This window comes from Corythoichthys intestinalis, chromosome 5 (assembly GCF_030265065.1).
Source record: "Corythoichthys intestinalis isolate RoL2023-P3 chromosome 5, ASM3026506v1, whole genome shotgun sequence".
Lineage (NCBI taxonomy): Eukaryota > Metazoa > Chordata > Actinopteri > Syngnathiformes > Syngnathidae > Corythoichthys > Corythoichthys intestinalis.
Genome location: NC_080399.1, coordinates 23,805,604 through 23,827,196, shown reverse-complemented (window position 1 = coordinate 23,827,196; position 21,593 = coordinate 23,805,604). Strand labels below are relative to the sequence as shown.

The following is a 21,593-nucleotide window of genomic DNA, read 5'->3' as shown; positions in this document are numbered from 1 at the left end:
TATATATATATATGTGTGTGTATATGTTATTATATGTAACATATTTTCCGCACTATAAGGCGCATCGGAGTATAAGGCGCACCATCAATGAATTGCCTATTTTAAAGCTTTTCATATACATATAGAGCTCACCATATTAAGGTGCAATGGTAGTAGTGGTTGGGGTCGCGTTATACATCCACTAGATGGTGCTGCACTAAATTGAATGTCATGCCATGATTAACCAATATTGATCCACATATAGGGCACATCGGATTATAAGGCGCACTGTCTGCTTTTGAAGGCTTTTAGCTGCATATTACACATTAAAAAATGTAATGTGTAGTTATAAATATATGCAGTACATGTGTACATTTGTGTTTGTAAGCAGTGAATTTGTTTTACTTCTTGAATTAATCCAATTACATTGTTATTTGTTAAACTTGATTTAAAAAATGGTCAATTGTTTGTAAGACATGTACAAAATTGTTGTCTATTTACCCCAAATGAGATGAATGCTCCCATGACGCTGCCTGCAATTGTGGCAAATCCTCCAGTCATAACAGCATGGATTTCAGATTTGGTCATACCTTCTAAATAGGGCCGAATCAACAGTGGTGCCTCTGTCTGAAGCGGAAAATACAGAAAAGCGAAAGCTTAACGGATGATTGATGATTGAAAAAAAAAAAAAAACGTTGTAAAAACCGTTGTGAAATCACATAACACACATCATCAAGATTACCTGGCCAATAAATATATTGCCTGCTACACTCAAGGTCTCCGTGGGAGAGGTTCCCATCGTTATCTGCATAATCCATGAGATCTACATGGACAAAAAAAATGTTTAGAACTCAGGCGTAAGCTCTCAACCCGCGGTGACCTGTAATAAGTTGTAAATGTTAACCTTCAGGATGAGCCACTGCATTAATCCCAGAAAGTAAAGCACAGACATCACACTGCTGAAGAACACGATTATAGGCAAAGCCTGAGGAAGACACCGAAAGAGACACGTGTCAACATATCATAATTTCTGCTGGATGTGCGCTTTCTTCGGCACTGACTTGGAATGCAAAGATCCCGTTGATCAAATCTCCAAAAACAAATGATGATCCCACTTTGGTGTAGTCCAAGAAAATCTGGAATATATGAGATAAAAATTGGATTATATAATGATACTTCTGGCAACATTATCCCTCAATCTATCATTTACAATAGTGGCTCACAGGACAAATAATAGCAATTCAATGTAGATAGTGAGCGGAACTAAGCCCTAAAACTAACTATTATCAGAACAACCATCTACATAAGAAACATGGCATGACCTAACCGTAAGGTTGAACAGCATTATAAAGCAGTCTTAAAGATAAGCACATGATCCATACGCTTAAAAATTACTCCTAGAGAACAGATAAGGCCTTTACAGGTTAAATGACGAAGAGCTTCATGCATCAGAGAAGAATAATGATTTTAAGTGCTAGTTTTAGTAGTCACATGTGATTTACTGTGCTAAAGAACTAGGAACAAATTAATTCAGATTACTATTGTAATTGGTTTTATACTCTTTGTAACAATGGATTTTTAATAGGGCTGTCAAACGATTAAAAATTTTAACCGAGTTAATCACAGCTTAAAAATTAATTAATCGCAATTCAAACCATCTATACAATATGCCATATTTTTCTGTAAATTATTGTAGGAATGGAAAGATAAGAGACAAGACGGATATATACATTCAACATACTGTACATAAGTACTGTATTTGTTTATTATAACGATGAATCAACAAGATGGCATTAACATTAACATTCTGTTAAAGCGATCCATGGATAGAAAGACTTGTAGTTCTTAAAAGATAAATGTTAGTACAAGTTATAGAAATTTTATATTAAAACCCCTCTTAATGTTGTCGTTTTAATAAAATTTGAAAAATTTTCAATCAAAAAATAAACTAGTAGCTCGCCATTGTTGATGTCAATAATTACACAATGGTGCTGAAACCCATAAAATTAGTCGTACCCAAGCGCCAGCAAAGGGCGACAAAACACCAAAAAACACAAGTAACAAGTGGACATGACACTGTGCTGTCATTTTAATCTGTTTGAGCAGGGCATGTGCGTTAATTGCGTCAAAAATTTTAACGTGATATATTTAAGAAATTAATTACCGCCCGTTAACGCGATAATTTTGACAGCCCTAATTTTTAAATGAAGAAAAACTTGGCATGTCAAAAAGCATCCTAAGCTGTTGGTTGAGAACTAAATAAACATCATATCCATCTGACCTGTCTTTAAACATAGATTTTTTTTCCCCAAAGTTAAATATAACTGAGCTGTACTGGGGGAATGGTATTCCATTGGAGGAATCCATAACTGTTGCAACCAGTATCGACATTTGAGAATTGAGAATTAAAAGCTTGATGAACCTGCACTTGTCGTCCAAGCCATTGGAAAGCTATGAGTCCCGGCTCAGTTCTAATGACAAAAAGTCCGATGCAGAACTGCAACCCTAGGCCCCAAAACACAGGCCTCCAGGTCACCTGAAAGTACAGACAACATCACACATTTTATCACGCAATCAATCAGGAAGCCGCCATAAAACATAGTGTTTTTACAAGGAAGCAACTCTGCAAAAACTTTGGGATGATGCACGCGCAAGACTGAGTGAGATCCAAAGTCTTGGAAAAACACATGGAAAGATAAGTGTCGAGATAACATCCTGTGGCGCATTTCGTAACCTACACCATGGTAATTATCGATCGATACAAAAAAAAAAAAAACTCACTGCTGTCCTGTGAGCTGAGAAGAGGAACACGAGCAGGATGAACATACAAACACCTCCGAAGGAGATAAACTGTTCGGGACGTTTGATTGTGTCTAGCCCGAGCCACAGTCCAAGCAGGATCAAGACGATGAAAATGAAGACCCTGAAATAAACACACTTGACCCAATGGACTTCACTGAAAGGACAGCCAGGCGATCAGAATGTCCATTTACCATTTGAGCCATCTTAAATTGGATTTGAAGCACTCTACTACAGGACTGAAACAGCGACTGATACGCTCTCCCTTGTACTTCTTCACAAGGTCATAGGACTTTGACAAAACAGCCAAACAAGTGATGACCACCAAGGCAGTGGCCCTCTCGAAATCCAAAATACAGGCTATAATGAAGTATACCAAATAACCTACAGGGCAAAAAAACACACATTAGAGTTTAAAATGTTGAACCGCTGGGAAATCTGACACTTTAGTTGCTACAGTACCTGCTCCGAGTATGCCATATATAATAAACTTGATGGTTTCCCAGTGAGATTTCAGGTAATTCTCAGTGACATTTATCGGCATGGCTATTTGGCTAAAGAACACAAAAAAATCACATTACAACTGTTATGGATTCATTTGTTAATTTCTTGAATGGGTTTCATATAGTAGTATACATTCATTTTTAGTCACGCGTGACTCACAAAAGTTGGAGATATTTGCGTTTGAGATTAAACTTCAGGATGTACCTGTTATTCATTCATGTATGCCATATAATATACATGCCAACAGCATAATACTTCGCCATTTCACGGATTCAAAATGGATGTTCTCAGAGGAAAATGGCCACTTAATTTAGGAGTTTATCAGGAATTGCAACAGACATGTATAGAACTGGATGTCCGAGAGAATGTATTGGTTGAATCATGGATGGAACTATAATTTTGCCCTTTAACTACTTCAGAGAGAGCACAAGTACTGAAACATAAAACTGCAGGACACGTGCATTCTGAATATTCAAATCGGTAAAGGATAGTCATCTCCTTCTAAAAGAACGGACAGTGCCTTCATTTTGTGCATGTCAGCAGAAGGAATCTTGTTTAAAGAATTGAAAAACATTGAATTGGTGATTCTATTTTCGCCAAACAAATACGAGTATTTGCCTGTCTTTTCGTGTGACATCATCACTACCTATTGTAACATGCACCAGTGCTTGATTCTATTAGTGCATGTGTTTAACTGATGTCACAAAATGGCTGCGCTCGTGAGCAGTGTCATTTTTTTTTTTGCGTTTCAACATTTTATCCATTATTATAGGTCTAAGAAATTTGCAGACCTAATTACCTTGAGCACCATCTTTCACATAAAGGTTATTTATACAAGGTGTTGTATGTCCCCTTAAATTTCACCCGATAGCTGAGCATCACTTGTATTAGAGATTTGTATCTCCCCATTTCATGACACATAACCCTTTTTTATTCTATGTACCCAAACTCTGGTGACACACTTTGATTACTGGGCCCAAATATCCTTGACAATGTATTAAGAACAGTTAGAACTACAGATGTTCCAATCGATCGGGATGCCAATCGATTGGGTCCGATCACGTCATTTTCAAAGTATCGGAATCGGCAAAAAAATATCGGACATGCCTTTTTTAATATATATATATATATATATATATATATATATATATTTTTTTTTTATTAAATCGTTTTCTAATTGTATTTAACGTTACAGACAAAATGTCTTACACTCATCCAGAGTCTTTAGTTTTGGCTTAAAGTGGGGGTGTCAAATTTATCGCATCAACGGCAGTAATAACATTAAAATATTTAATGCAATTTACGCATGCGCTGCACTACCCACACACGCATTGTCGCGTTCAATCTCTAATGGCACCGTATTACGTGTACATAGAACTAAAAGGCAATGTAAAATGAGTAGAATTTTGACAGCCCTTGAAGCCTTTTTTTAATTGGCCAAAGCCTAACAATCCCTCTCTCAACGATCAGAAATATCATGGGAACAATGTGGGGAAGAAAGGTAGTAGTCGTTCTTTTTCTTAACACCCTATTATATTTCCCAATGCTGAGAAGATATATCAATTGGTACCATTACGCACAGTCATGGTTGCACTTCCCATCATGCATTTGGGCAGAAGTTAAATGGCTGAATTATCATTTACTGAAAGCTCATAAAAATCCACTAGATGGCAATATTTAGTCACAATATACAAAGTCACATTTGTCCTTTAAGAATTACAAGTCTTTCTATCTGTGGATCCCTCTCACAGAAAGAATGTCAATAATGTAAATGCCATCTTGAGGATTTATTGTCATAATAAACAAATACAGTACTTATGTACTGTATGTTGAATGTATATATTTGTCTGAGTTGTATTCATTTTTTTCTTAATGCATTGCCAAAATGTATATGATCGGGAAAAATTATCGGGAATGATTGGAATTGAATCGGGAGCAAAAAAAAGCAATCGGATCGGGAAATATCGGGATCGGCAGATACTCAAACTAAAACGATCGGGATCGGATCGGGAGCAAAAAAACATGATCGTTAGTCAGAACGGTATGATCCATTGTTTAGACCTATATTGGTCGCTGAAGCATTCTTTCAGACCTAGTATTGGCTCTCCGGACTGATATTAGCTGGGAGAGGAAGTTCAAGGTTTAACGGAAATTCCACTACAATCATTAATATTTTGTGAATATTCATTTATTTAAATCTAAACAGCTTCACAGTTTGAGTATAAAGCAATATCATGCAAGTGTCTTTAGCTCAAGTATATAATCAAATAGAGGAATACAGAGTTAAATATGATACACCTGTAGCAATAACTCCATTCAAAACAACTGTGTTGCCCCATGAAACAATGCCAGTTAACCAAACAGACCTTAGATAAAATCCAAGTCGCTTTTTAGAGTGCTCCGCTTCTTTTTTGGTGTTGCTAGTATCATTTGTGATCCCATCCTGAGAACAATTTGTGATCTGGGGGGAATACATAGAACACAATTTCTTTTCTCCTCAAAAAATGAAAACAGTCACATACCTCCATTTCAAACGCAGGATTGCACTCTCCGTTTCCCATTACCAGGCATCCATTTCCATTGGGAAGGGGGGCATGCTTGAGGTTATAACTGTTGTTTTCCTCTGCAAAACACAAACAATATTTCCATTTGTGAAAGCTTTAACAGTCGGGACAACCTGACAAACGGGCATTGTGATAAAAGCCCCTAAAGAATAGGTGTGTTCCAAACAAGCAGAATAAACAAAAACTAAGACACATGTGCAAAATAAACAGGTTAAAGGAAAAGCAGAGCTAATGGCTTACTCATTGTGCGTGCCTCTCGACTCAGTCGTCAAATGCTGCGTTGTCCAATACACTGCAGTGAAATATAGCCTGCCCCCCATGAAACATCTTATCATTAACTGTGGGACAAATTACGTACTGGTACCTCAGACCAGGAAGAACAGGACAGAATGAGGTAATAAAGAGGTTTATTGGGACCTCGTGTGAAAATACTTTCCTCTTTTCATGGATAAAAATACAGAGCACCACTAAAATAGATTTCTTTTAACCACGATAGAAACATATTAGAATTTTTTGTTATCTACTACATGTTTAGTTCTTTAAAAATATGGAAAATCTTTTAAAGAACACTAAGGCAAGCTAGAAAAATTTTCATTGAAGCAAGTCTAATTATGATAATAACATTTAAATTATTCCAACAAAATTTTAAAATGTTTTAAATTTTCAAAAGTGAGGTTAAAAAAGAGGTAGAGTGAGATGCATTGAGGCAAAATTGCACCAAATGGAACATTACCGTCTTTATTTTGGAGTTTAAATGTATGTAAATTATTAAAAATAATTTAAAGTATAAAAAATAGCCAAGCATAACAAATGTTCTATTTTTTAGGTTAAAAATAAATTTAAAAATATATATATTTTTTTGTTTTTAAACTTCACAACAAGAAGTTACGTATTTTATTTTTCCAATTACAAGCTGTATTTTCCTCAAATTTCACAACAGATCAATTTGACAAGTAATATAAATATAACAGGAGTATTTACGCTGAATAGATGCATTTGTTTCTGGAGGTTAAATGTCTTTCAAATGTTGACAACACAACGAGAACATTGACCTTAATCAGATTCGATATATTGCAATCTGGATTATTATTTACCACAGGGATGATTCATGATGTCTTTTAATGGTTGAACTTTGGTCATTTTCCGTAAATGTGATCTTGTCACACCCAAAACAACTCTTATGAAATGGTGCTGGTCCATGGTCTATAAAGATTTCATGAAGAATAATAGACTGGAGTAGGACATTGTCTGTAGAAAACGACATTGTTTGGCAATTATCAATAACTAACCACTTTTTATGAAGCCATGTGCTGCAATTGATTGACTTTTCTTCAGTTTGAGTAACGAAACAAATTTTCACCTATGATGCTTTTTTGACATCCAAATACAAAAATGTTTCACAGTAGACTAAATATTTCATCTATCCATCCAACTATATTGCTTTTCCTCTCTAGGGTCAAGGTTCGGCCCAATTTCAATTGGATTTAATGAGAGGTGCGGCCCACCCTGGACTAGTCAGGACCCAATCACAAGGAAATTACAAACAAACAACCATTCACACTGAAGGACCATTTCGAGTTTTCGGTCACTCTAACATGAATGTTTTTGGAATGAGGGAGGAAACTAGCGTAACTGGAGAAAATCCAGGTAAGCACATGGAAAACATGCAGAATTAGAAGGCCCGCGTGCAGATTTGTACCTCAAAACTTTTCTTCAGTTTGAATAACGAAACAAATTTTCACCTATGATGCTTTTTTGACATCCAAATACAAAAATGTTTCACAGTAGACTAAATATTTCATCTATCCATCCAACTATATTGCTTTTCCTCTCTAGGGTCAAGGTTCGGCCCAATTTCAATTGGATTTAATGAGAGGTGCAGCCCACCCTGGACTAGTCAGCACCCAATCACAAGGAAATTACAAATAAACAACCATTCACACTGAAGGACCATTTCGAGTTTTACAAACAAACAACCATTCACACTGAAGGACCATTTCGAGTTTTCAGTCACTCTAACATGAATGTTTTTGGAATGAGGGAGGAAACTAGCGTAACTGGAGAAAACCCAGGCAAGCACATGGAAAACATGCAGAATTAGAAGGCCCGAGTGCAGATTTGTACCTCAAAACTCAGGTGTGGATGTGCTAGTCTACGGTCCATATTTTCAAAATTAAAAATACAGTATTTTTGTGATAGTAAGGTGCTCTATCAATGAAGAAGTTTGTGTATCAATGTTCTGGCCTTCTTCTTGATCTTTTAACATTGTATTTATTGGTTTTATTTATGGGTTTACTGAATGACGAATGCATGATTGAGCACTTTACTGGAGCAGTGTAATAGAGTTATGCCTCAACAAAGTAGGTTGGAAAGGGCTTAAACACAACCAGACTTCATTAAAAAGGCAAACTGTCAATTTTGGGGAAAAATAGGTATTTCAAGTGCGCCTTTTAGTCTGAAAAATATGTTAAATCACACGTCTTTTGTGTTGGGATGTGGTTTTATTCTAAACTCTGAGTCTTTTTATACACTGATTGAAGAAACATAACAGTGTGTATTAAAAATAATTTTCATATCACAAAGCTCTCGTACATGCTCGTTCATGTACAGCTGGCTGTCAGTAAATTAGGTTGTTGTGCAATATATTTAAGTAATTTAGTTTGTAAAAGTAGAATTAATTAGAATCACTAGCAATGCAGTAGGTAAAATACAAGGGCGTAGGTTTGGTCTCAACATTGGTAGGGACGATATAACAGCATAACCTGCACGTACACTTTTTGCTGGGGATGGAACATTAATAAGACCAAACAGATTGGGTGGACGGGGCAAAGGGCCCCATTTCTCATGAATATGAACCTAATTAACTGATAGGCTAAATGTTCAATGCAAAATAAATCCGTATCGACCGATAATAACTTTTACGTGCATTGGTTCAGCTGATACACTGTTCGATTCAAACCTTTGTTATCAAAAACTACTAAAGAAACATTTTGAAAACTTCCAGAATAAATGTTTGGTTTTTATTAGATTGTATAATGAAAATAATTCACTTAATAATGGTAGGGTCAATTCTATCCTTACAACATATGCAAAGACAATCTAAATTCCCTATATAACTGAACTATAACCATTATATAATACAAATAAGGTTGCTTAAAGGTTGGTGGGGACAATTTTAGCATCCTGAAAAGTTGGTAGTGTTATGTCCCTACTGTCCCTATGCAAACCTACGCCCTTGGTAAAATATTTCAGTATTTATAATATATATTTTTATATTTCAGGACTTGATACCAGTTCTGCAATCACTGACTTTTAAGTTCTTAATAACCTACTGTTCTGTGCCGTATTGCTGTACCCTCTTGTTATTTTTGTGTTCGAATACCTGCCTAGGGACTGTGGATGTAAATTAGCATTTTTGCTATACTCCAGCATATTTACGTTTTTTAGATGTGTCTAATACAGACATGTCCAAAGTCAGGCCCGGGGGGCCAAATGCGGCCCGTGGACAAATTTCATCCGGCCCCCAGCCTCTGTCATAAAATCAATAAAGTCTGGCCCACACACAGACTTAATAATTTGTCAGCAGCACTGCTACCAGCATATGAAGTAGCTTACACACTAAATGCTGCTCCTCATTTACCCACTAAAAGGCAGTAGCACTCTAAGCAACATTACCCCGTGTGACCCTTTACTCACAATTTTCTAAAATGGCGACAATCAACAAAAAGAAGAAAGCTGACTGCGACGGCCGACGCATCAAGGATAAGTGAAAATTGGATTATTTCGTCTCTAAAATACCAACAACTGTGTCTGCCTCATTTGCAAAGAGACAGTCGCTGCTTTTAAAGATTTCAATGTGAGGCGATATTATCAAACAAGACACGGTGACATGTACGACACACAGAATGGCTTGCTAAATTTTGCTTAAATATATTGTTCTACGTAAAGGACGTAAGCGTAGGTCGGCCCCCCACATTTTTGCCACACCAAATCTGGCCCCCTTTGCAAAAAGTTTGGACACCCCTGGTCTAATAGATGCTCATCAAAGCGCAGTGTCCTTATGAAATAAAGAAATAAAATTAAAACTATTTTATAACTGTACTTGAAATAACTAATAACATTTCCTACATAATTGATAAGTACAGTATAAAGCGCTGCAGTGCAGTAATACATTTTCTCTTTTGTGATAAAATAATTTTTGTTATTAATTTTGCTAAAAATATTGACAGTTGAAGGGCTTAGAATTTTGTGATTGAACTGGTGTGTTTGAAATGGAATGCACTATATATTTTTTTAAATGACATAAATAATTAAAAATATCCTTTTTTTTTCCAAAGTAGAATGGGAAATACCTACATGTGTCAAGTTATACAACCACATATAACTCTATTATTATTTTGATACGAACGTTTTTGGAGGCAAGTAACGCAAACACCGCCTCACGCCTGCGAGATCAAACCCAGGGAAAAGATAATTCTGGTTGGGAAGAAATTGTCGTCGCTAGGCTAAGCTAGTTGCCTAGCTTTACTGTAACTGTACCCGTTGGCTAACGTAGTCGAAATGGCGAAGCAGCAGGGCGTCCTGGCAGTTTAATAGGGCCGTTAAGGATACCTGGGTCAAATGGTAGGCTCGCTCAATGATGTCCGCGTCTTACGCGGCTAGACTCGCGCTAACGAATCTTCCGTAGTCTAGTGGCACGGCTAAGTTAGCTTTTCGGTTAACTGCTAACGTCAAAACATGGTACGTGTTCTTCATAGCGACAGTGTAATAATTACCAGCGACTGCAATTCGCGGACTGCATTAATTGACAAGGCTAAAAAGAGAAACGAGATTATTAGTCGTGCAGTTTGTTCGAAAGAAGAGAAAGTTAATGTCACTCGACTTTGAAAGCAAACTCTCAGTCAGCTAAAATTTTACCAGTAACTGTTTTGTGTGTCAATGAAGTTGGTGTGTTGGTTCATTTCATGACGAACAATTTGCGTGTCTTTGCAGCCATGGGGGACATGAAAACCCCAGATTTTGATGATCTCCTGGCTGCCTTTGACATCCCAGATGCTACAGGGTTGGATGCAAAAGAGCCTATCCAAGAAGGGCATGATGAGACGCATCTAAAACACCCGGGAGTATCCGACAACGACAGTTTACTGAGTAATGAAGCAAACTCTGAAGCAGAGATTCCCACTGTGAGTGTGATCGTGAAAAACACACATCAGCAGGAGCCGTCGGAAGGTTTTGGAGACGGGCTTCACTCAGGACCAATATTGCCTAATGGATTTAATGTACAAAGTTCAGGAGATACTATTACCAAATGTGTCTTTGATAAATCATTTGTCTCTGCTCTGAATGGGGGATTTTCAAGTGAATATCTGGGAAAGGCACCAATTCAACACAAACCTGATGCAACGCCACTGTTTTCCCAGTCACATTCTCACTCGAGTCCTGAATATGAAGGGAGTTTATTAACAAGAGACAAAGCCAATCCCAAACAAGAGAGGTCATGTTTCCAAGAAGAATCCGATTTGGAACCTTCAGCTGCAGACAATCCACAAAAGTTAGATCTTTGTATTTTTAATGAACTCCAGAAGGACAATGAATCACCTGGGCGACAAAGAGAGGAGTCACCTGACAGTGGTGTCAGTAATGAAATGCCAATGGTACACAGTGGACTCCCTCATCCAAGCAATACCTTCAATGAGACAAACAGCAGTTTGGGAATCCCGGCAGATGGTCCTGACTCATTTTCTAAAATAAAGTCGTACTCCCCGAAGGTGCCCTCTTGCCTTGAGGCTCTGGTGGCTCTCAATGCTAGGAAGGATCCCACCGAGCAAATAAAGAGTCCAAGAGAGTCTCCTGTTATTCACAGCGATTGCATGAAATACAGCCCCAAGGTTTCCGTATCCCCTCGTAGTCCTATGAGCCCACTTGAAGCTGTGAAGCGCATGATGAAGCCCCCCGACAGCCCTGTTAGCATTTGCAGTGACAGCAGCAGCAAAGCTGGTGGGTCGCCACCAGTACCCAAAGTCCGGATAAAGACCATCAAAACCACCAGTGGGCAGGTGAAGCGCACTGTTACCAGTGTACTGCCAGATTCTGAAACGGATGACGTCCACTCAGCCTACGAATCCTCGCCATCGCAGAGTTTGTTGAGTGAGGATGGAGCGTATTCTCCTAAAGTCTTACAAAGCAAATCAGAGGAACGACCTAGGACTCCAACAGTATTCCAGAATTTACCTGTCAGAAGATCACCTGCGTCTCAAGCATGTACGCCAAAGAAAATATCTTCTTCTAAAGGACATCGAGGAAGTCCTAGCACCCTTCCCAAAGCAGCGCACCTTGCTAGTCTAAACCTTGTCCCACATAGCGTTGCTGCGTCAGTGACTGCCCGCTCTGCCTTGCATCAATCAAGCCAGAACACATTCTCCTCAACTGTGTGCAGCACCGTCCCACTGGTTCATCAGATCAAAACTTGGCCACGAACATCTGTCCATAATACAGCAGCCGACACATTAAACCAGCTGCTGAACAATGTTAACCCTGTACCCACATATGTGCCCAACCTGAACCCCCCGCCCAAGAGTGACATACGCCTTCCGGCACGAGGCTACCGCTGCCACGAGTGTGGGGACTCTTTCAGTGTAGAACGTAGCCTCACGTACCATTATAACCGGAGGAGCGTCCATATTGAGGTGGGATGCACGCACTGCGCCAAGACAATTGTATTCTTCAACAAGTGCGCCCTGCTGGCGCACGCCAGGGAGCACAAGAGCAAAGGCGCAATGATGCAATGCACACAACTTCACATGAAGCCCATTGCGGAGGCGCAAATGTTTGTACCTTTTGGTACCGAACCACTTAAAACGAAGTCTCGGTCTACATTTTCACGCACGCTTAAGAGCCAGCCCGTCATGCCTCTGTATCCAGATAACGCCATCCGCCACAGAATGCGGTGCTTAGAGTGCAACAAGCAGATGTCGGACTTGCAATCGCTCGCTGGACATTATCAATCGCAGTCAGAAGATACAAAAGAACTGGTGGGTAAATCTTACTGTCAGGTAATGCAGTTTGTGAGCAAAACATTAAAATCACACTGAATTTTTGGTTAACTGTTGACTTGGAATTGGTGTTTATTGTTGATAAGGACGGTCTTAAAAGCGTATAAATTTAATTATTACTCTAATTCAAAATTTACGTACAAATATACATCTGTTTAAACCTGCACTTGTTTTAAATGAAATGTAATTTTTTACTATTTCTTCTTCTCTTACTACAGTTTTGCAAGCTTTGCTCAATGTTACTACCTAACAAGTGTAGTTTCAAGTCTCACCAGCGCATTCATGCACTCAAGCCCCCTTATACCTGCCCCGAGTGCGGCGCCATCAGTCGCTCAGCAGACATTCAGAAGCACGTCAGGGAAAACTGTCTCCACTATGCACGCAAAGCATGGTTCAAGTAAGTTACCATGAACTGACTGCAAGTGGCTTATTAGAGTCTTGACCAGCATTAGATTGATAATAGACTCTTAGCAAGAGTCGACTTGACGAGACTTCTTTCCTCCCTTCAGGTGTCTTCACTGTGAAGTAGTTTTCAAGACCCTTCTCGGACAAAAGACGCACATTGAGGAGAAACACTGCGCGGTTCTCCACAAGTGCTCCATCTGCCTCTTGACCTTCAAAAGTGAAAACAGCTATGAAGCTCATATGAAGGATAAACACAGTGCTAGCAAAAGCTCTCCTCAGTAAGTTACTACCTCATGACCATGTCACTATAATTTAGTAGGGGTGTAACGGTACACAAAAATCTCTGTTCGGTACCTACCTCGGTTTTGAGGTCACGGTTTGGTTCATTTTCGGTACAGTAAGAAAACAAAATGCAAAATAGAAATGTGCTAGTTGTTTATTACACACCTTTGTGCTTTCAACAACAGGAACATTAGCCTATACAAAGCTAGAATTCTGCTCAAAAAGTAGCGGGTTTTTAAAGATAATCCAACAACAGTTTGCCTTTCAGACCCCACGTATTGGTCAGCTTTCTTTCTGAAAGAAAGAACAAAAAAGAAGTCCTGTGCTAAAGAAAAAAGCAATCCCAATGACAAAGATTTTAACATGTATTTTACGAATGAAAAGCCTCAATGTTTTTTTATGTTTTTCAAATACATGTACCGTTACACCCTTATATTTTAGATTGTTTCTTTTTCCAGTTCATCTGAAACAAATGCCCCTTTGGTACACAGGTTCGACTTCAAGTGCTCTTGTGGTAACATTTTCCAAAAGAAATGGTTACTCTTTCAACATTTTCATCAGGACGCCAACAAGCGTCTCACTTGTGTATTTAAGTGTCCGGAATGCAACTCTGTCTTCTCTCAAAAGCAGCCGTTGATGCAGCATTTTAAGGTAAATCTTGATTATTTCAACAAAATGTCTCTTTATATCTTAATGAGGGTAAAATATGCCTGGGAGGAATTTGTGCGTGTAGATAGCTAACTTTGTAAGATTTAAAAATGACTAATGAAACAAAAATTCTGTTTAATTCTGCAGTCCAGTCAAAAAAATAATGATTGACTACAAGCCACAACAAATGGATTCATAAATCACACACACAAAAACAAGCACTTTCCAGTTTTTTTAGATAATACGGTTTGCTAGCATATGTATCATACTATGTGACTACATTTCCAAAGTTACACTTTCTGTTTCAATAGAGTGTGCATGGAGGAGAAGGGAGACTGGAGTCGGAGGTTAACGGGAAAAAAACGAACAGTAGTGTTTTGCACCAGGATGCCAGTCCCATTCAGGTCCCTGAAAAAAACAAGGAGGTTCCTCAAAAAAAGACAGAAAAGAATGGTGGGCCTCGTATGAAATCATCTGGTTGGACGTGTGGGGAGTGCCTTCAGTATTTCCCTGAGCGAGACCTTTACGCGTCGCATTTGAAGTCAAAGCATGGGAAGGTGAGGTACAGTTGTGTTCAAAATGATTCAATCCCCACAGTAAATAAGTGTTTTTGCAATTTTGACATTTATTTTTCATCTTGTTTATAATCACATTAAATAATGACATGTCAAATAGACAAACACAAAGGAAATAACAAAAATATTTTTGGGAATATTCCAATTTATGGCCTTTCTGTGATTACTTCAGTAGCCACGTTTACATGCTGACTTTTATTCATACCGATTCAAATCATTCCGAATGGAAATTTCACATCAGCTGTTTACATGTCACTTCATCTATTCCGATCCAGCGTTTACATGTGACTGCCTTTATTCCGAAAGGACGTTTGACAACTGCCGTCTGACATGCGCAGATTAATCAAAACAAAGCGTCACGTTGCAAAACATGGAGATCGATCGTCAGATCAGCTGCTGTTTTAACTTTTCGAGTGGAAACAAAACTTCAGAATGATACGCCGTTCATTTAAAAAGTTGTGTGGGTGCGCTGTGCGTGGGCTTGGAAGCCATGTTGCAAGTGACGTTACTTACGTCACCAAGTGACGTCACCACGTCAGTACGGAGCATGCGCAGAAAGAACGCAACCAGACACCATTCCGCTTCCCTGTTTACATTATATAATTTTACTTCTAATCGGTTTGGGAAAAGGAATATTCCACCCCTGTGAATCGGAATGAAATTCCATTCGGTTTGGGCCTGTTCATTCCGAATGAGGTGTTTATATGGAACACATTTATTCGGTTTGAACAAATATTCCGATTGTAATTGGAATATTTGGCTCCATGTAAACGTGGCAATTGATAAAATTATTCAACACCTTAGGTATGTATAACTTTAGTACTTACTACAACATCATTTGCAACAATAACATCCTTTAGACATTAAGCATAGCTTGACACAAGTTTCTTGTAGTGATCCACAGATATCTTTGCCCATTCCTCATGGACAAAGGCCTCGAGTTCATTAACATTTTTGGGCTTGCGTGCTGCAAATGCCTTCAAGTACCACCAGAGATTTTCAATGGGATTTAAGTCAGGTGATTACGATGGCCACTCCAGAATCTTCCAGCACTTCTTTTGCAACCAAGATGTGGTAGATGTTGAGGTATGCTTAGGATTATTGTCCTGTTGGAAGGTCCAACCTCACCCAAGCCTCAGCTTTGTCACTGACTGCATGATATTTGCATCCAAGAACTCCTGGTATTCAACTGAAGTCATAATACCTTGCACACGCTGAAGATTCCCTGCACCTGAAGAGGCAAAACAACTCCAGAGCATGACTGACCCCTCACCGTGCTTCACAATAGATAGGGTGTTTTTTTCTTTATAGGCATCATTCTTTCCCCTCCACACGTACCGTTGATTCTTTGGCCTAAAAAGTTCCAGTTGGTTTGGTCTCTTCACTCCAGAGAACAAAATCCCAAAACCTTTGTGGTTTGTCCACATGGCTTTTGGCATATTTCTTGTGCTTTGGAGTCAGCAGGGGGTTGCGCCTGGGAGTTCTTGCTTGGAAACCATCATTTTGCAGTGTTCGTCTTATTGTCTGGGATAAAACCTGAATACCTTCCTATGACATGTCCTGTTGTAGTTCCTCAGCTGTCACCTGGGTAATCTACAAGCACAGACAGGCCAATATTTTTGTTATTTCAGTTGTATTTGACATGTCATTATTTGATGTGATTATAAACAAGATGAAAAATGAATGTCAAACTTGCAAAAACATTTATCCACTGTGGGGGTTGAATAATTTTGAACGCAAGTGTAGCATTTCATTTATTGTTTTTTTTTTTGTTTTTTTTAACAGTACGTGTGATCTCAAACACAAAAAATTGTATCTGCATCGTCAATTTTAGCGCATCCTTGTATTTGAATAAGATTAATTGTTCATAATTTTATACATAAACTAGTAGCATTTATTTAATACAATGTCTTGAAATTACTTTGTATATAACGTAATAAATTGTTTTAACACGTCCTGTATGTTTTTCTTTTTATGAGGCGTTAAAGTAAATATTTTTTAGTTCTTGTTGTAACACACACAAAAAACCGTCTAATCATAAGAAGTACAAGTGATTCATATGATTGCTCAAACTTGGCAGATTACATTTTTCGGCACCAGTTACTGTTAACTACCGTAATTTTCGCATTATAAGATGCTACTTTTTTTCCCTCATTTTGAACCCTGCAGCTAATAGTCCTGTGCGGCTTATTCGTTGATTTATTTGGGTTAATAATAATAATAATAATAATAATAATAATACATTTCATTTGTAGAGCGCTTTAACCAATGCTCAAAGACGCTTTACAGTTGAAAAAAACAAAACAAAACAGCAAACAACGTGAGCAGAACAAAAACAACAACAACAACAAATAGTAACACTTTATTTACATCATCCAGCAAATTATGTCACTCCATTCATGTCCAGCTCGGATCTTTTACATCTATTCAAAAGTGAGATAATTTGCTGGATGATACAAAATGACATCTGTCATAAGCATTCAATAATGCTCATTGCAGTGTCATATCATAATTATGATGGTCTTATGACAGTTTTGTGGCACCACTGTCAAATAAAGTGTTACCAAATACTAGGGCTGGGAATTAATGAAACAACTGGAAGAGTAACTGAAGAAATAAATAAATTTTGATTTTTATTTACATCTGTAGCGCTGCAATGTATGCTAGGAGGCATGTTGGACGACAAAAGTGTTGACAGCAGGTGGCAGCAGAGGTTGACTGTCTCCCCATGGGAGCAGCGATGGCTAAATGAAGCTTACTGAAGCAATGGTGGTTCATTTAGTCCTATGACAGTTTTATGGCACCACTGTCAAAGTGTTACCAAATACTAGGGCTGGGAATTAATGAAACATTTGGAAGCGTAACTGAAGAAATAAATGAATTTTGATTGTTATTTACATCTGTAGTGCTGCAATGCATGCTAGGAGGCATGTTGGATGACAACAGTGTTTACAGCAGGTGGTAGCAAAGGTTGACTGTCTCCCCCAAGGGAGCACTGATGGCCAAATGAAGCTTCTTGAGGCAATGAAGCTTTGTAGCCAATTGTGGTTCATGGTGGTTCATTTGGTCTTCTCACAGTGTTATGATGCCGCTGTCAAATAATGCGTTCCTGGTTAATATCTTTTGATGTAATATCCCATAACACAATGAGGACAGCTGCGGTTTTTAATCCAGTGCGCCTTATCTATGAACAAATGCCGTTTTCGTGTCAAATATGGTGGGTAGCGGCTTATAGTCAGGTGCGCCTTATAGTCCGAAAATTACGGTAATAGAAATTTGTGTACAAGCAGTAAAGCTATTAAGTGCAATGGATTTCTTCACAACCCCGTGCAGTCAAAAGAACTTCTGTGACAAATATTCACTCTTTGTTTCCCCATTAGTCATATAAGCGCTACGCCTGTGGACAATGTAACCAGTCATTCAACTCCTCTACTAACTTAAGAAGACACATTCGCAGGACCCATGACGGAAAAAATAAAATTTATAGTTGTTGGTAAGTTACGATTGAAGGTGAACATATTTTATTGTACAGTTGGACCAATACAAAGTCTCATTTATTCCCAGCTGCTAGATTATTGGACTGTATTTGACATTTGATGTGCCAATATATATGATCCTATTAAAGTTAACAATTTTTTGGGACTGCTTCTTCAGGTATTGTACTGACAGAAAGACAACATTTAGTAGCATTGTACTGATGAAGAACCACATTAGTCTTATGCATGGAATCAGGAATCCTGACCTCAGCCAAATGCCAAAAACCTCTATCCATGAATGCAAAAATGGTTTGGGCAAGGTAACAGTTTTTACACAATAACTAACAGTGTGAATGTTATTTACACTCATATGGAGACCTATTTTGATTATAGGATTCCCCGGAGGCTCCTTCAGCCAAGCGTGCAAAAAGAAATTTCCACTGTTCCAAGTGCAGATACATCACGGATGATTACAGCGAGTTCCACAAACACATAACTCAACATAAAAGCGCAGAAAACACTCCTCAGTGCCTTCACTGTGGCCTGTGCTTCACGTCAATGCTGTCCCTCTCCAGACACCTGGTCATTGTTCATAAGGGCAAAAATCCCAAGGAAGAGGAGGAGGCTGCTGCAAAGGTCCGTCAGAGCAAAGCCAATCCCGCCCAGACAGACTCTCATTCAGGTCCCATTGAGATATCAGAGCAGTAATGTCCATGTCCACTCATCTCTCAAGCTGCTTTCCTCCTGGAACTACCACATGCTGGACAATGCTCCTCATGGACACACTTTTTTTAAACAGCCACTGCAGAATATTGAAAAAAAAAAAAAAACACCAGCATTTTTATTTACTAGAATCTAGTATCATCTGTAGTTGACCAACTTAAAACGGCTTCTTCGATTTTTGCAACTTTTCAACTTGGGTGATATAGTAAGTGTAGCCTATTTTTGGTTAGTTTTTTTTTTCTTTTTTTATCATGGTGGCTAAACTCACCATGATGAGAAAGTAACATAACTCGGGGATGGAAGTTGTGGTGCAATACAATTACATGGATAAGCTTGTGCTTTCGTTCACGTTTATATAACCAACTGCTATACAGTTATTTTCCTTTGCATTAATGTCACACAGTATCCATCGAATGGAATTCTAAGAGTTATAATTTTTGCACTTAATTTGAAAGCAGAATAGATGCTAAAGCGTTTACTTGGGCTGCAGGAACAAGAGATTTGTTTCATTCGTTGAGCAATATATGCTTTTATTTTTATTTTTTTAAAATGAACGCTTGTAAAGGGGAAGCAGACAGGTTCACTTGTTCAACTTCAGCAGTATTGAAATACCTCAGACTTCCACAAAATACATTTTGAAGCCACGTGAGTTCTTAGTTATGTAAAAATCAAGGTACTTTCAGATAAGACATTGACACAGATGAAAGTGAGGGATGTCTTGTTAATGCCTTTGTGTTGGCAGTGTGACAGTAACTACCTCTGGTAAATGGCGATGATTGTTAAACTTTCAGTGAGTGACAGATAATCACAGTGCAATGCAGAAAGTTTATTATCCCATGTTAAATTTTATAAATTGATTTGGGGAACCATATTGGGCTTCTAAGTCATATTGACTTATGAACCTTTCTGTGTTACGTTAGTGTGCTACATAATACTTACATTTCTACTTTCTCTGTGCATCACTTAATGGCAGCATGTGGCTAACCCGGCTGATGTGCATGATTTGTACTTTTGCTCGTTGAAAAATATTTTTTTTTACTTTTGATACCCTTTACAGTGACTTGTCATACCTGCCTTAAAACCATTTTTCAAGCTATGACATATTTAGCATGCAGTGGCTCATGTTATGTGCCTTACCATTATGTTTACCTAAAGTACAGACAAATAAAATTGTGCATTGAATTATGTTTTTCTGTCTTGCTTTTTTAGCTGTTTGGCTCCAAAGTGTAGATTTCCCAATCCTGATGTAAAGACAAAATATTTGACTCAGCTCTTGTGCATCTCATTGGATAGCACAAGACATTCAATACAAAGCAGGCTATCAGGCCAATGACTTTAGCTCTTTGCAGTATTAAGCCCATCCTTTCTCCTTATGCTTAAGTGTTCGGCTCTGCCCAGACAGCAGCAGAAGTGCGAGACTTTTAAATAGAATTTTGACTGCACACTTGAGAGAATGAAAAGCAAGTCAGTTTGGAGAGCAGGGCTCCTGTTTTGTGTCATCCTAGTGTCACATGTCGTCATGACTTCATCCCGGACTATTCCTTATAAACAAATGAGAAACAAGGGTTTGAAGTTGAAGATCCACCCGAGAGGATTTATGTGGGCAACGGGTAAGAGCAGTCACATTGTTCTGGCTCTGTTTTAGTATTATTTATTTACATTAGGTTGTGTTGATTGTGAATTTGTGTTGGTTTAGGTCATTTCATGGGCAAAAAAAATATGGCAGAGCATTCACTTGTTGGGACTTCTGCTGGAGGCATAAAGGTCATCGAAGGAGCAGATGACGCCATGAATGACCTGCAGTCCATCTATATAGTAAACCCAAAATCGGCTACAAGACATGTCTCTTAGGTATGACATTTGGACATTTCTTATCCCGCCTCAAAAGTTGAGATTTTCAATGTAGTCATCCTCATAAAATGGCATGTGCTCACAATGACTGATTTGATCAAATAGAAAAATATGATTTTTGTATAATTTTTTCAACTTACTGTCGAGAGAACAGTGAACGGGAAATAGCAAATTCTAATTCATGAAGACTGAGTGATTCTGATGTGGCACATAATAGACTGTAACTCTCTTAGAATTGTTAACATGATGGTTTTGCAGCACAATTTTTGTTTCTTTCAGAAAAGAAGCGACCCCCTGCAAACATTGGAGGGAACATGTAGTACTTTCTCCCAACAACAAAGATGGACGTCTATATTTCCCGAGGATCCTTTTTCTCTCGTAATACACTCACCGAGTTCAACATGTTCATTACCTTTACAATTATATCAACCAAATTATTGATTATATCATGGTGTGTTTCTGATTTCTTGCCTTTCCACTGCAGAAAATTACTAGAAACATTTGTACAGTGTGCTCGATTTACAAACTGAAGGAATTGTTTTTTTAATTGGACAGATTGTTCATGCATACCTAATAAATTCTGTAATAAACTGAACATAAGTGTTTTTGTCCTAAATGTATAATATGTCATTTGTTTTTTGCTTTAATACTAAGAGGTGTCATCTGCTTTTGACAAATTCCTGGTGTCCTTCAACAGACAGTAAAACAAATGATTCTGAAGATGTGTTCAGCAAG

The 21,593-nt window shown here is 38.2% G+C and overlaps 2 protein-coding genes across 5 annotated transcripts in view; one reads left to right on the top strand and one right to left on the bottom strand.

Moving 5' to 3' along the window:
* The window catches only part of slc28a1 (solute carrier family 28 member 1), an 18,570-nt gene extending 7,791 nt beyond the window's left edge, over positions 1-10,779 (bottom strand). The window contains exons 1-12 of one of the 2 annotated variants that reach the window (XM_057837051.1): positions 10,764-10,779; positions 6,087-6,155; positions 5,805-5,905; positions 5,649-5,743; positions 3,241-3,332; positions 2,973-3,162; positions 2,761-2,902; positions 2,402-2,515; positions 1,041-1,115; positions 884-964; positions 722-802; positions 481-606 (exon numbers count right to left, since the gene is read on the bottom strand). In XM_057837051.1, coding sequence (XP_057693034.1) covers positions 481-606; positions 722-802; positions 884-964; positions 1,041-1,115; positions 2,402-2,515; positions 2,761-2,902; positions 2,973-3,162; positions 3,241-3,332; positions 5,649-5,743; positions 5,805-5,905; positions 6,087-6,090 — 1,101 coding nt within the window. In that variant the 5' untranslated portion in view covers positions 6,091-6,155; positions 10,764-10,779. Of the gene's footprint in view, positions 1-480; positions 607-721; positions 803-883; positions 965-1,040; positions 1,116-2,401; positions 2,516-2,760; positions 2,903-2,972; positions 3,163-3,240; positions 3,333-5,648; positions 5,744-5,804; positions 5,906-6,086; positions 6,156-10,763 lie in introns of those variants that run through there. The other variant, XM_057837052.1, reaches the window with a different exon arrangement.
* znf592 (zinc finger protein 592) lies at positions 10,311-21,593 on the top strand. 3 transcript variants are annotated; one of them, XM_057837048.1, is made up of 11 exons: positions 10,311-10,469; positions 10,839-12,877; positions 13,117-13,295; positions 13,408-13,581; positions 14,077-14,236; positions 14,545-14,790; positions 18,189-18,301; positions 18,463-18,604; positions 18,678-20,617; positions 20,704-20,858; positions 21,138-21,593. In XM_057837048.1, the coding sequence occupies exons 2-9, from the start codon at positions 10,841-10,843 to the stop codon at positions 18,990-18,992; spliced, it is 3,366 nt and encodes a 1,121-aa protein (XP_057693031.1). In that variant the 5' UTR covers positions 10,311-10,469; positions 10,839-10,840; the 3' UTR covers positions 18,993-20,617; positions 20,704-20,858; positions 21,138-21,593. The 3 variants fall into 3 exon arrangements, with proteins under 3 accessions (XP_057693031.1, XP_057693032.1, XP_057693033.1); XM_057837049.1 differs by having other exon boundaries at positions 10,315-10,461; XM_057837050.1 differs by lacking the exon at positions 10,311-10,469 and adding an exon at positions 10,481-10,586.

What these genes read in the sequence shown, in the direction of transcription:
- znf592 (XM_057837048.1), top strand. Translation starts at nt 10,841, where the DNA reads ATGGGGGACATGAAAACCCCAGATTTTGATGATCTCCTGGCTGCCTTT. An exon ending in GCACGCAAAGCATGGTTCAA is followed by an intron (nt 13,296 to 13,407) that starts GTAAGTTACCAT and finishes TCCTCCCTTCAG; the next exon opens with GTGTCTTCACTGTGAAGTAG. An exon ending in GCTAGCAAAAGCTCTCCTCA is followed by an intron (nt 13,582 to 14,076) that starts GTAAGTTACTAC and finishes TTTGGTACACAG; the next exon opens with GTTCGACTTCAAGTGCTCTT.